At 48.4% G+C, this 15,511-nt stretch overlaps 2 protein-coding genes across 3 annotated transcripts; both read left to right on the plus strand.

Annotated features, from left to right (window-relative positions):
• The first annotated feature begins 1,216 nt into the window (after positions 1-1,216).
• Positions 1,217-9,199, plus strand: PARS2 (prolyl-tRNA synthetase 2, mitochondrial). Of its 2 annotated transcripts, XM_078615118.1 has the most exons (4): positions 1,217-1,311; positions 4,689-5,173; positions 6,097-6,957; positions 7,424-9,199. In XM_078615118.1, the coding sequence occupies exons 2-4, from the start codon at positions 4,787-4,789 to the stop codon at positions 7,742-7,744; spliced, it is 1,569 nt and encodes a 522-aa protein (XP_078471244.1). In that variant the 5' UTR covers positions 1,217-1,311; positions 4,689-4,786; the 3' UTR covers positions 7,745-9,199. The 2 variants fall into 2 exon arrangements, with proteins under 2 accessions (XP_078471244.1, XP_078471245.1); XM_078615119.1 differs by lacking the exon at positions 1,217-1,311 and having other exon boundaries at positions 1,320-5,173.
• On the plus strand, positions 8,797-13,455 carry REX1BD (required for excision 1-B domain containing). The gene is made up of 5 exons (XM_078615314.1): positions 8,797-8,823; positions 10,600-10,682; positions 11,479-11,698; positions 12,037-12,125; positions 13,383-13,455. The coding sequence occupies exons 1-5, from the start codon at positions 8,797-8,799 to the stop codon at positions 13,453-13,455; spliced, it is 492 nt and encodes a 163-aa protein (XP_078471440.1).
• Positions 13,456-15,511: the final 2,056 nt, after the last annotated feature.

Consider the following 15,511-nt stretch of genomic DNA (forward strand, 5'->3'; position numbering starts at 1 on the left):
ATTTATTAAAAAGTATATTTTAATTAAGTAAAACGTGTTGTCTATATTTATTTAAAGTTGCGCATTTTGATGAGACGTCACATTTCTCACCCCCACTCCTCTCGTCACACATCGTCATAAATGTCTGACCCCCCCCCCCCCGTCATTTATGGACGGCCCCAAACAATAGTACGTAGAAATAATGCATACACAAAAAACAGAGCAGCCAACACCAAGACTGTTCTGTTAAATTCTTGTCATTAATTCAGACCTCATTGGTCACCCCGTTGCCCTTATAAATGTCAACGTTCGTCCTACAAAGTCTCCATCACAAGGTGAGAAACACAAATACAGGAAAACCTTGGATTGCGAGTAACTTGGTCTGCGAGTGTTTTGCAAGACGAGCAATTTTTTTTTATAAATATGAATTTGATAAACGAGCGAGGTCTTGCAATACGAGTAGCACGTGTTTACGCTTTGTCTGCCGAGCGTCACGTGATCACAACTCATATACGAGTGCTTTGATATACGAGTGCTTTGATATTCGAGTGCTTTGGATTACAAGCACGTTTCCGGAACGAATAATGCTCGCAATCCAAGGTTTTACTTATAATGTTCTTGTTATTGCCCGTGTTGACATGAAAACTTAATTACCCTGTACAATAATACGGAGTAAATCGTATAGGTTGACAACTTGACAGGATATGTGACTCGTCGATGATTCAGAACAGTGCTGTATAAGCGAATCGAGGCTGTGACAGATATTTATTGATCAATTTTATAAATCGATTATGAATAACACTGTTCCACACACTTTTTCTGGCATAAGGTATTCCAAAGGTTTCAAGGTAATTTTGGGGTGCTGATTCCAAATCTGGCATCAGTTTTTGAGATATCAAATATTGCATTTTCAATAAAAACTGCAGAAGAAAATATTAAATAAATGTGGATATCTACATAAAATTATATTATAAACACACTATCCTAACAATACAGCACCATATTTTAACACTAAAGCAGTCAATGACTCGCAACAACTTGCAATCATAAGTGACAGAGTTAATTTCGGGTAAAATCAATGAAAATGGGGTATGCCGATAGCATAAAAATGAGATGTGATAGAGCAAATCTGAGATCAGATTTGGAATCAGCGCCCTGAAATTAGTCTAAAACAGCTGCAAAAGTCCAGGCCAGAAAAACATGTTTTTTGTTGTTGACCAGTGTTATTCAATTGATCATTCATCGCATAGAATTCCTTGACCTCGTGTCGTCACTGAGGGGCGTTTTGCGTCTCCACGCTCGCTCTCTGCAAGCTCTGAGCGCTCCAACATGGTAAGAAATTACACGGATTAACGTCACAAATACAACACTCAACTTAGCTCACGGAACGAAATCGAAAGCGGTTGCTGACTAGCAGCTGTCAATTCATCGATTTAAATGTGTTTAAAAAAAAAAAAAGCTAATTTAAGAGTTACGTGTTGTAGGCCGCACTATTAACTGTCGGTGTCACCGTTGTGGTGCTTGTGGCTTTGCGGGAGATGGCGCGCCTTTTCCCGGCAGACCGTCTAGCCCAGAGCGGTGGGGTTCCCCGAGACCGAACCATTCATTTTTTTTATCTTAAAGTGTATTTTAGTTGAATTTATATAAATGTTAGTGTTTGGTTGGTTGTGACGTGTTTTAAAATAATAATAGATCAGTAGTACATCCGTCGTCTGTCCTCTAGATTGAATAACCTTGTCCATTTCCAGATAACGTATGAGCTGTAATCTATCGCAACTTCGATGGTGCTGTTTGTTGCTGGCTACTTGGCGTTTTTAGTTTGTGGAACGGTGCCTCAGCAACTGATTTAAAATCAAACAAAACCCATCCACTTCAGGATGAAATGTTAATTTTGTGTGTGTGTGAAAACCTTGAAAGTGTCCTTTGCAACCCAACAATGAATTTAGGATGGACTTAATTAGTTAACTTGCATAAGCTATTGCTAATTAGTTATGTAACCTTGATATTAACGTTTTACTTGCCTACCAAAAAAAACACGTTCTCATTACGTTATAGTACACCTTGTGTTAACTGTAGCCTCGTTACCAATTTTTTGAGATAATTAAACGAATTATTGCCGCTGGCATTACACAAATGTACAATGTTACGAGCGACGCCGTTTAGCATAGTGTGTTTATATAATCAACATTGTTGTCATCGGTCACGGTCAATCAATCAATCCACTGTTGGATGAAGGCTACGGGGCCCCGCGGTGTAACGTGAAGCTCTCAGCACTGGGAGCAAAACGTCGGACATCACGCCGAACAAAACGCGGCGCGACCCGAAAACACGTGTCGCAGAGCAGTGCCACTAATTATCTCTCTTAATGATCATTCATGGTCGATCTACTGCTGGATGAAACCTCCCGAAGGCCCCCCCCCCGGCTTTCGATGTGTTGTTAATCCGTCTCGTACCAGCTTATGAGCCGATTTAATCGCTCCATCTCCCCCGGAGGGCTCTTACCACATTGTTTGTACCGAATTAGCTTCGTGGTAATACAGAGTTACATGATGCGAGCGTGAGCAAAGTTGTTGAATTTTTTGTGGGGCCGTCCATAAATGACGTCACGCACCTAGGGGGGGGGGGGTGGTCAGACATTTGTGACGATGTGTGACGAGGGGGGGTTTGAGTAATGTGACGTCACATCAAAATGCTGCAACTTTAAATAAATATAGACAACACGTTCTACTTAATTAAATAGACTTTTTAATAAATGTTTTCTCCTACAACATCAGAGTGCAGCGCCACATTAAATACGCACTACAATGACAATAGTTTAAAGCGATTTGAAGCATGTTTAATTTGGGGGGGGCAGATCTTTGTGACGACATATTTGAGGGGGGGGTCTGACTTTTTGTGACGCAACCCGCAGAACAACAGTTAAACATCCACCAACATTTAATAAAGAGGTTAATGAGAAATCAAAGTATATGCTCATAACGCCCTTAAAGTTATACCCCCCAGTCAAATATCAGAACGTATTACAACTTCAATAGTGCTGTTTGTTACTTGACGTTTAGCATTTTGGGTCTGTGCTCAAACCGTGATTTGAGTCATCTATATTGTACTACAACCATACGGTGTTTAAGCGTTAAGGTCATACTGTATAAGGGCACATGCAAAGGCGCTCCTAAGTCGAACCCTTTAACGTGTAACACCTAAACAGAGCATTGGATGTCCGGCTATGTGTGTACCTGTACGGCCAGTTTGTCAATCCACTGCTGGATGAGGGCCTCTTCATGCCATGAAGAGTGTGATGGGGGTTATTTGACCATACCCAACCATGCTGGTCAGTGCGGGTTGGTGAAGGTGAGCAGCACAGATGTGGGCGCATAGAGGAACAGTACAACAATCGATTTTTTAAATACATGAACTTTGCTGCGCACGATGCAAACCCACAGCAGTCTGTGGGGTTACACTCGATGGTCGCACATCCAAACACTATCCAGATTCAGCCTTCCTTAGCTTCTGATATCTGATGGGATCAGGCGCTAAACCTTGTGATTTGGGCACGCCTAGCGGAGGCTATAGTAACAAAGTTGGGCCATACTATTTGGTTCTTTCGTTAAAGTCACGTAGTTAGAAATAAAATCAAACAAATCACTACGTTTCGATCGCAACACAAGCGATCGACCGCTTGTGTTGCGATCAAAACGTCGTGATTTGTTTGATTTTATTTCTACCTACGTGACTTTACCGAAAGAACCAAAGAGTATGGATTCCTGCAGTCACGAAAGCTTCAAATCAAGATTAAAGTTGGGCCATGTTTTGTGGCATCTAGTATCAAAGCCACATTCACATATTGGGTGAGATGGCAGATAGCCAACGTTCTGATGAAAAGGAATCGTTTTCCCAAATGTAAATCAGGTTTCACGTCCACATTAGAGTATTTTTTGGGTTTAGATCGCGTAAATATGTCGTTAAAGCCGCCACCACCCAGCACAGTCAAATAGTAAGGTTTGTCACGTGAACAAAACACGCCATTTCGTTCATTTATATTCACGCGATCTGACCCAAAAAAAACCTCTTATGGATAATATTGGTCGCGAAAGCCTACAAGTTAAACAAGTTTCACGTGTATCACATGCATTCTAAAAACCATTGCGTCGCCTTTTTCTTCACATTAACTTTGTTTTCATTCGCACCATGGCATTGTCTTGAGTATTGGCGCTGCCTTTTTAAATCCGCATCCTTCTACTTACCCATATAAGGTCAGGGATTAAAACACAATCCTTTGTTTAACCATCTGTGGGGGACACGCGTGGGTGGTCAACAGAGCAGCGTTTACATAGACCACATGGTGCCGGCCTCTACTAATTCCGGCCACACAACACGTGAGGCAGTGTGGCCTTTTTTCCCCTCTGTGTATGCCCAGCAGTTGAAACAATGATGCGAGCTTCTTACATCCCCACCCCCACTTGCACTCCTATCCACCCCAGCAGTATAAATGGGTGCGCCACAGTCAGTGGACAGGCAGGTCGTGTGTGGTCGGGTAAAGTGTGAGTACTCTCAATTCTTCCGAGACACCGAGCCAGCGTGGAAGAGTAGGCAAAAAAATTCCCTTCTGGTGAAGGCCCTTCGGCTAGCAGTGGCCTCTGCAAGTAATCGCAGGGCTCCACCTTGACTTTTTTTTTACCTTTTTAGTTCTTATTATAATCGGTTGCCTCCAGTGTTGAGACCCCTCCCCCCCTCCAGATAATCGAAGAACTGAAAAGGAGGTTGAAGATATTGTGACAAGATATAACAGAGGAACGGAGAAGATATCATCATGAAGCTGTTGAGCAAATTGCTGACTCTGTATCCAAGAAGGCGCCCGGTGCTTCCCAGCATCGCCAGGAGCAGCCACAAGAACGCAGCTACGGGCAAGCAGAGGGAACGCGTCCAGAGGCAGTTGGTGTCACGCCTCTTCCATCCCAACATCGTCGCGGTGGACGCCACGGAGCCGGCAGCGTCGGACGGTGGCACCGGTGGTGCCGGCACGCAGGGCCACTCGGACGGCAAGCAGACGTGCAAGAGCCAGAGGCTGATGGTGCAGACTGGCCTGATCCAGCCGGCCGCGCCAGGCTGCTACCACCTCCTGCCGAGGGCGGTGAGAGCAGTGGAGAAGCTGGTGAGCCTCATCGACCAGGAGATGGCCTCCATCAATGGGCATAAGGTAATGTCCACGTGCGGTGTCCTGTGTCTTGGTGGGTGAGGGGCGTGTTTGCAGAGCATAATAATACTACGAATCCACCAGGCATGCACTTGAAACTGTCAGAAAAAAGAATGATTCATAATAGATTTTTTTTGCATCGGGTCACCTTGTGATCTAGCCAAATTCTTCTTGTGAAATCCTATCACGTGACAAATCTGGCCAGATTGCTAAGTGGCTTAAACAAAAAAGAAATCTGTTGTGAATCCTAATATTTGCTGCAAAATCTACAGGTAAAAAAAACACGTGCAATAATGTGTTGAAAGCTATTTATTTTTGTCCTAAACACCGACATACACGAGAGTTTATGTGACAAGAAAGATCAAAACCATCCTTTGGTCAAGAAGCAGGAAGCGTGGCCGTGCCTGTCAGAGCGATTATATTATCCCTCTCGTGATCCGATTCTCTATTTTTGCCGTTGTTGATGAATGTAGCCTTCTTCTTGGTTCTTTCGGTAAAGTCACGTAGAAGGGAAGTCTGTCTACTTGACAGACCTGTTCTCCACCTGAAGACGGCTGCTTGCGTTGTGGCCGAAACGTCGTAAGAATTATTTTATTATGTTTTATTTTTATTATTTTATTACTTCCCTTCTACGTGACTTTACCGAAAGAACCAAGAAGATGAATCCCTGCATTCACGAAAGCTTTAAATCGGAATGTAGCCTTTTCTAGGCTCTATAAACTCAACACCACTTTACCGGGGAAGTCAACAGTGGTAATTCTGGAATTTCTCCCACTGGTTCAGGTTTGTTAACGGGAGATGAGCACTGCCGTAATGCTCATTTGAGCAGGAAATCACTCACTCCAGTATCCACCTGAGCCGCTTGCTCAATTTGCTAATTGCTCCCCACCCCCCCCTAACGATCTGTTGCATTCTCCCCCCCGCAGATCAGCATGCCGTGCCTGACGTCGGCCGAGGCGTGGCGCGCCAGCGGCCGCTGGAACCTCATGGGCAGCGAGCTGTTCCGCCTGCGCGACCGCACGGGCGCTGACCTCTGCCTGGGCCCCACTCACGAGGAGGCGGTGACGCGGCTGCTAGCGGCGCAGGGCGTCGCGTCCTACCGCCAGCTGCCGCTGCGCCTCTACCAGGTGACGCAGAAGTTCCGCGACGAGCCTCGGCCCTGCCACGGCCTCCTGCGCGGCCGCGAGTTCCTCATGAAGGACCTCTACACGTTCGACGTGTCGGAGCGGACGGCGCGGCAGACCTACGGCGAGGTGTTCGCCTCGTACCGTCGCATCTTCGCGCGCCTCGGCCTGCCCATCACCACCGTCGAGGCGTCCACGGGCGCCATCGGCGGGAAGGCCTCGCACGAGTTCCACCTCATGGCCGACGTGGGCGAGGACCAGCTGCTGAGCTGCTGCCGCTGCGGGTTTTCAATCAACGTGGAGATGATGGAGGCGTTCTCCGTGCCGGCCGACACGGTCGTGTCTCACATTGACGGATCGGCGGACAAGGTCGGCACCGACGTGACGCACACAATCGGCGGGACCGGCAGCTACATGTGCCGCTGCCCCAAGTGCAGCGGGCGGATGGTGGCGTCGAAGGGCATCGAGGTCGGCCACACGTTCTACCTGGGCACGCGCTACTCGGAGGTGTTTGGCGCAAAGTTCTGCGACGACGACAACAAGAACGTCACCATGGAGATGGGCTGCTACGGCCTGGGCATCACACGCATCCTAGCGGCTGCCGTGGAGGTGCTGTCCACGGCTGACAGCGTGCGGTGGCCTGGGCCCGTCGCGCCCTACCAGGTACGGTGATGGGTGGCGAGTTTTCGCGAGTCTGTTAGTTGATCCGTCGTGATGATGTTTCTTCCTTGTTCCTCCTGTGGTAACGTGGCCGAGCAGTAGCATGTGTCTTGCGGTCGGAGCCCGAACGGCTGCCCCTGTTAATACTGCACTATCTCCATCGCAGCGGATTGTTAAAGACCCACGCAACATTTTTCAAAAATGCCGGCGTGAAAAAAACCATGAGCAACATTAAACCGTACTGGCAGACCAATACCCCTTATGGGTTGTTGATGAGTTCACCTTGCACCGCATAGGGACAGCTGCCACCAAGCGAGTCCGCCTAGGCTAATAAAACTCCTAAAACGAGACATTACATTATGGGGGCGAAATCAATGCAAGTTGTTGTATTTCTCCAAACTTCCACTGAGCGTGCATTCCCATAATGCTGCCCTCTTCACGGCCACCCTCCCCCCCCCCACCCACCCAGGTGTGCATCCTCACGCCCAAGTGGGGCAGCAAGGAGGAGGTGGCCGGCATGCGAATGGCCGAAGATCTCTACGACACGCTCGACGAGCTGTTCCCCCGCCTGCGACGCGACATGCTCCTGGACGACCGCGGTCAGCTGACCCTGGGCAAGCGGCTGAAGGAGGCCGACAAGATGGGGCTGCCATACGTGGTGGTGGTGGGCAAGAGGACCCTGGAGGCGGGCGGCGAGTTCGAGGTTTTGCGCACGCGCGACGGCAAGACGATGTTTCTCACCAAGGATGGCATCGTCGACTTGCTCAAGAATGTCGATGTGTGCTGCTAGGAGGCTGCAGCGCCAGTCACTGGCCGTCAGGAGATCGACGTGCTGGTTACCGTAACGTAGCCGCCCTTGTTTAAGTCGATTTTTACTCATCGGGAGGTCGCTCGTTCTCCCCACCACCTCCCCTCGTCTGGATTCCTGTCCCTTCTCTTCCCAGCCACCCAATGATGATGACGAACTGTCCTGTGGACTCCCTGCCAGGCTCAAGTTCAAGTCCAGGCTCAAGACCTACCTCTTCTCTGCCGCCCATGACTGGACCGCATCTCTCGATAAATAATAATGGCCACTTTGTCCATACAGCAGCCTGAGATACGGTCGTATTTAAACGCTCTGGGAATCCAGGTTGTATCATTAATTTTTGGTGGGTATCTGTCCCACATTCACCACCCTGCATTCTAATCGGACTCCTCACCGATTCTGCCTCGGGTTTGTCTTCAACCGTGGCAACTTTGCTTTTCGTTTTCGCGTTAACGCACTCTTGCGTTTCTTTGGCGTCTCACAAGAATAGTTTTTTCATCGCATGTACGCGGTGGCCTTGTTTCACGAGCATGTCGTGCTGCGGAACAAATCTTCGAATATTTTAATCTTAAATTTTGTGTTGCTCGCCGTTCTACAAAATTCACAGAAGTGCAAAGGCTCTCCCATTTTTCCCAAAGATGGGTAGAGTCTTCTCACACATTGACCACTGGAATGTAAACACAAAGTGTGTTGGCTTTGTAGTTTGTGTGGTGCAGCTTGTTACAAGGGATACTCAAAGTGACACCTCCAATTGTTTTCCTCCTCGAATTAACTTTTTATTATTGTCCTGATACAATATTTTACATATTCGTTCATAGGAGCTTAAAGAACGTAACAGTTTCTGTATTTTCCCATAGATTTGCATCAAAGCAGAACCACGGCCGGGATTTCGTCGCGTTAAAAGGAATTGCCAGCATTGTGTAGCCACTTGTGACCAGGGTCCCATACGGCAGTGTCATTTGCAACGTGTTGCCTACCTCAGGTAGGTAGGCAACACCTACCTGAGGTAGGCAACACAAAAGGGTCAAAACGATGTGATGAGGGTGCTGGATCTGGGCTGTACGGTGGGTAGGGGCAGCACAGGCCACCCAAGTAATTCCTGAGAAGAAATATCTCGATTCGTTTTAATTTTATCAATCGATAAAAAATATATATTGGGAAATACATTGGGGAGGCATTTTGAGGTATTCCTCGTCGCCAAAAGTAGTGCTGTTTTTTTTTAAATGTTAATTAACAATTTTTTTTCAAAACCAATGGAATCTTCAACCCTTTTGTTGGGCATTTTTACTGATTTACCGTAGTCTTAGCAAGTAGCGTGTTAGAGCAACGAGATTTACCTCTACTCTGTTTAACAACCACATGCGGTAGCGGTACGCGTGACACTTATCACCTCATAAGAATGTTTTCTGTCTTTTTTTTGTTAATAAACAGGGAATAAGGTCGGTGTCGTTGGTGGCTCGTTCTTGAACGTCACTACCAGATTTGATAAAATCGAGTTGCAGAATATCCGCATTTATATGTTTTTGCGCCGCCCGTTGAGTCATGAATGTCCTTTTTCAACCACGAAACAAATTTGTAAAAAAACCACCCGCTAGAAATACGTGGAAAGTGTACTTTTTTTTGGACCAACCTTCAAAACTTCTGGTTAAAAAAAAAATGTCTTTCAGGCTCGATTCGTGTGCGGTCACAAATTGTGGTTCGCCAGACAAAAATCTGCGGCCGAATTGGTGGAAAATATCTCCCAAATTGGCGGTTTTTCCACCGTATGTATGTCAGTGGAAATTGCCTTCTTCACCGACCTCTGAATCGGTGCCCTTTACAGCTGTTAACGATTTGCCTCCCGCAGCCATTCGATGCATCGTCGCAATTCAGGGGCACGATGCTACAAATCTTATTTCATACAAATTAAATTGAATGTAGCGGCTGCAAGTGTCATGTTAATGCTTTTCGTGCAACATTACAACTCAAACGTTTATTGCGACAAATGCAGTTCAATGCTCGTGTCATCAGCTTAATCAATTTAAATAGTTTTGATGCATTGTTACACCTCTAAGTGTCCAACACATTTGTTAGCGAGCAGCACTTATGAAGGCCGGCACGGCACACACACAGCTGGACTCATTGTTAGACATTGTGATGAGTGAGGTGAGCTGAGAATGCGATTTTTTTAAAACATTTATTTTAGTTGTATGCGATTATCGACGACGCAAAAAAATTACTGAAATGAACGACCCCTAAATGAAACATTTGTCCACCGGGATACCTGCGCACGCACGTTCGCAAGTTATTTGGTGATGCTGTGTTGGCAGTGCGGCACGAGCACAAAAGCTCAACAAAGTTCATCAATGACACCGGCGTTCAAGGGGTGGTTCGGGCAACAGCCCTTCATGTGTGTGCCTGCAGCATAATGATGTGCTGTAAAGAAGAGCAATTTCCTTCGCTGCAGGCACGTTTGTTATAAAGGAGGCCCGTTGCCTGAAACGTCACCTATTGGAAATGCAACGTTCGCCCCAGTGGGTCTGCTCGTGGCTAGGTTGCGCCGTATTGGCCGATCGTTTTTCGTGCGAAATACGGCTGCGGAATTTGCCGGCTCCTCGTGAATTCCGTTGACCCCAGTGGCACCCCAGTGGCACCCCGGTGGCATTTCGTGGCACTGGCATTAAAGTCCGTACAGGCAAACCTACCACCTGGTGGAATGGCCAATTGCTGTGCAAGTACTGTACGTGTTTGTGGTGTATGACAGGAGCTGTGTTTGACAACTACTCGTGTCTACTGCTGCATGTGTGCACTGCGTGTGTGTGCGCTGGTGCGAATGTGGTGTGCTGCTGCTGCTATTGCAGACGGGACGCAGCCTTCAGACCCTGGTGCAGGAGTTCTTCACGCTGCAGGCACACCGCTTGGACACCTACAAGCGCCTAGAGGAGTGAGTTGTGCCCATCAGGATCCTCCGGCCCATTAATAATACTGGGTTAGGGAGCCTACGGTCCGTGGTTTAGTTTCACACGCCCTGCACTTCATAGCATATGGCCTGTGCCTTTAGGGGCCATCCATTTAGTACGTACACAAAAATCCATAGAAACTTGACCCCCCCCCTCCCTGTACGCACGCGTACTTTTTACACTCCCACCCCTCCACCTGTGTACGTTCGCTTGATGCACCCCCCCCCCCCCAGAATGCTATAGAACGGCCGATATTTAATCCACGCAGAAACGATCAAGGATTAATAATATTAACGTGTTTAATCAAACAGATAGTCCACCGCCAGACTATGTAACTAATTTGAAGGTCAATGTAGACAAATTATTATCGAGGCTTCACACCCCCCCCCGCCGTTTCCTGTGCGTACGCACATTGTCAGTAGACACCCCATACGCAAGCTTACGCATTTGGGTTAATCCTCCCCCATCCGTACGTACTAAATGGTTGGCCCCTTAAGTCACATGGCCCGTGGTCACGATGGACATCTATGTCTACTGGACATCTGTTAACAATGAGCTCAAAATCTGCAAACAATATTCACCCGTGGAATTTGAAAAATAAAAGCTGGATTTTGATTGCTTGGGGAGAAGCCTTCATCCAGCAGCAGATTGATGATCGACCATCATAACGAAAGAAGTGGCAAACTTTCACAGACATTCCCATCATTGGGCCGAGGCTGGGGTTGGTGGACCACCACGAGGCAGGAGTCCCACCGGTCTCAATTCTTTATGTCGTTGCAGGAGCCACGACGCGTACCTGGGATCGGCGCCCGATTACGACTTCCCGCATTACCGCCAGGCGGTGCACGACGCCACGCAGGCCTTCGCGGAATCCTCGCGGCGTGCGCTGGTGGTGCAGGAGGAGCTGCGGGCAGCACCTGGAGTTGGGTCGCCCGAGCGGGCCGAGCTGGTGGCTCACATCTCCCGCGTGCAGGACGCGGAGAAGGAAAAGCTCCAGCTGGTAGGCTGCTTAGCGACGAACCCAGACCAGGCTTTTCACTTGTCGGTGCCGTCTGTGGTGGCATAACTTTCCATCCCAGCGGTTCCAATTTCCTTATGTGGCCAATGACAATACTGGCACGGTTGGCTACGTACGGTGCAAAAGAATGTCAACATACATCCACTTGTATCACACTTTTGTGTACATTCACTGCCTCCTCTGCTCCCGTTCCCTCCCATCCCGTGGACCATTGCCTCTTCCACTTCACCGCCCTCTGCATCCACCACGATAAACGTCGTGTGTTAAACCACAGCCCTCACCCGTTCCTCCCACCCGTGGCCGTCTCTCTGCCCACACAGACGGCGCAGCTTCAGCTGGCGAAACAGAGCGCGCTGGAGCACCTGGGGGAGGAGGCCTACGAAGATCAGGTCCACCTCTACAGGCAGAGGTGAGGCGGCTGGTGGCTGGTGTAAGGATAATACGAGATAAAACCCTTGAGACCGCTTGAGGAGTCCGTGTGGCTCAGAGGTGGGATCGCCGCCGCCCCATTTGCATTCATCTAAAAATCGATTATTACTCACGCGATTCTATGCAATCTCCTGGCTCTTCCCTCCCTGCGTTATCCAAGCTCTACCATTTATCTCACTCTACTCCCGTCCACGTGGTGTCCTACCTCTGCCCTCCACCACTCTAAATTTCGATTTAAAGCTTTCGGTAAAGTCACGTAGAAGGGAAATAATAAGAAAATAAAAATAAAACATAAAATAATTCTCACGACGTTTTGGCCACAACGCAAGCAGCCGTCCTCAGGTGAAGAACAGGTCTGTCGGGAAGAACAGGTCTGTCGGAAAGACAGCGTCTGAATGAACACCATCAAGCTTGGCAGCGTATATTTAAGCTGGGTTGGAGGGGGGAGAGCGCCTTGACAAATGAATTTGCATATCAAGAGGAATTTAGCATATTTATGGGAAATGCACGTTTCACCTCTCATCTCACTCTACTCCCGCCCATGGAATTTCTTCTCAATCGACCAAGGCTTCTGCTGAAGCCTCCAGACAACCTTTGCTCAGTGGGAGGGTGACTACTAGCCGATAGAACTCTGCCTTCTCTCAGCCATCTGTGCTGTCGACTCCTTGCCCCTGTTCAAGCCCAGGCTCATGACTTAATACTGGTAGGAACCTCCTGGTTACACCAGCCCACAGGGGATTATTGTGTCCGTCGTGCAGGGAGGGGCTGGGTGGGGATGGGCTGGGTGGGAAGGGTGGGGTGGGGAGGGGCTAGGTGAGGAGGGTGGGGCTGGGTGGGGGGGTGGGAGGGGTGGGGCTGTGTGGGGAGGGGCTGGTCACCCCGTGGTGCCCTTATAAAACTCAACGTTTAACCTACTCATGCCAGCTTGTGCCCGCCCTCACAGTTGGGCATATTTGCGGAATACACCACGCCACCGTTGACCCTGGCCATTGACCGAGCAACCCAACGTTCCTACCAGCTCCCTCCGCAGGAATGTGTTTTTTTTTTTCTCTGCCTATGACTGGATGACTCTCGCGATAAAATAAATAAAATCCACTGTTTCTGTACAGCTTCTTGAGATACATCCATATTGTAATTTGTACAGCTATGTTGATGGCCAATCGCAGGGAGTCCGAATTATTGAAGTCCCTCTAAAATGATCTCAACAGCTGTTTAATGTCCCCCTCTGCAAACGCAGGCTGATGAAGGTGATGTTAAAAATTGGCGAGATCTTGGAAGACTTCAAGTACGACTCGGAAGACGTGGAATAGCGAGGATAGGGATGTCGATCTCGTGCTACGGCGATGGATGCTGTCGCTTGCTTTTCAACACCTTTTTAGTTATCGTTGACAAAGTTTAAAGTTCGTGTACACAGAACTCGAACACGGCCCGTGTATTCGGCGTGTGTAAAATCTAAGGATTCATCACCCTTAGCGATTCCATCAATCATCACCGGATTTGTAATTTGATTCGATAAGCTACATTTTTGTGTCTATTGTTTACCATCTTGTTCACATAATCGTCCCATTGTTATCGTTTTTTTTTGCTTAATTCGCCTAAATATAACATCGGCCATGGTCAGTCCACTGCTGGATGAAGGTCTCCTCCCCAAGCTGCTGCCACCTCCATAATCCTGTGACACAACAATCAACCCAGTGCCAGCACGTGAACTGATTTCATCACTCCATCTCCCCGGCGGTCATCCCCTCGGGCGCATTACATTCTGTGGTTGCAACTCCGATAAATGTCCTGTGAGAATATTTTCATTTCCTTAAAAAAACATGAAAAATTAACAGCGTAAGAAAATTTAAAACTTACACTTACATTGACGCTAATAATGTAAGCAAATGTCAAAATAGCAACATTGGCAAATATTTCACATACAAAGCTATCAATAGATTATTGCGTGCTTGTTTCAATACGTGTTTCAAATGAGAGAAATAAATATATTGACATTTTTATTTACATATCTAAAACACGGCGCAGTGGCAGTGGGTGGCTTATTATGTCCGTCCGTCGTGCATACAAAAATTGGAGGGGTGGGGCTGGGTGGAGAGGAACTGCCCTGAATAGGCGCTCACAAACAGAACCTACCCCGTATCTCTACAGCTGTAAAGGGATGCATTTGTGTGATCGTGCATGGATGTGTCTCTGTTTTTTGTATGTAAATACCTGTACGTGTTTCGTGTGTGTCTTGTGTATAGCGAACTCTCTGTGAGCAGATTGTCCAGGTCTAAAAACATTAAAAACATCTTCATGCCTCCTGGTTCCATTATCTGCTGCTCACTCGTGGGAGGGTCGGTGAGTGGCAGAGGTCTGAACCGGGTACCCGATACCCGTACCCTACCCGATCCCCGGCTACCCGTACCCGGCCGGGTACGGGTAGCCGGCCGGGTACGGGTACACGTCTGCGACCCTGGTGCGGCCGGGTATGGGTACGGGTAGACCGTGAGTCACTGGTGAGTGACTGTTTGTCACTCATTTCCCAACGTCTTGTCTCTTCTCACAATTCAAGTTCCTAGAATCAACCCACCCGCGCCTGCAACATGGCTTCATCCCAGAGGTCGCAATCAGGTACCCGATACCCGTACCCTACCCGTACCCGGCCGGGTACCTGGCCGGGTAGGGTACGGCCGGGTACGGGTAGCCGTTTGCGACCCTGGTGCGGCCGGGTACGGGTAAGGAATCAAAACCCGTTTGCGACCTCTGGTGAGTGGATGGACTTCAGTGCCCGGGTGAGCGGAGGCACGAAGCAGCAAAAGCAGATGGCGCATTAGAAAAATCTTGGATCTCTCGCGATGCCACGGTCTCCGGCTGGTGCGTCTTATAATCCGGTATTCTTGTCGTACGGCTGATTTCGATGCAGAGCAACGACAATTTCACGGTCGAGCCAGACAACCGGTAGCCATACGTCTGTGTGATGTGTCCTACAAACTTTATTGATACTGGCCGAAAATTTTGTGGCGCGTTCTATGACGTACGGTTGAGAGGCTTTATCACCAATTGTTGGCATCATACAAATGCAGTGGCAGGATGTCGGCTCAGATCTTTGGTGGGGGGGGGGGGTGCCGGGGCAGATGAAAGTGGGAGGGGGAAGGGAAGGTGGGGGGAGGGGAGGATGAGAGGACGAGGTTAGGGCGGGGTAAGGGGGCGCCCACGTCACTAGGGGGCGCTCGTTCACTTTAAGAATTCAGATTTTCCTGCAATTAAACGACTTCGCACCGGGTTTGCGACATTTCAGCTGTTGTGGTTTTCACGGCACAATCCGGCAATGATGACAGAAACGGCCTTTCAAAACGGTAAAATCGTAGCATCCCACCAGCAAAA

The sequence above is a fragment of the Lampetra planeri genome, chromosome 46 (assembly GCF_965212315.1).
Source record: "Lampetra planeri chromosome 46, kcLamPlan1.2.h2, whole genome shotgun sequence".
Taxonomy (NCBI): Eukaryota; Metazoa; Chordata; class Hyperoartia; order Petromyzontiformes; family Petromyzontidae; genus Lampetra; species Lampetra planeri.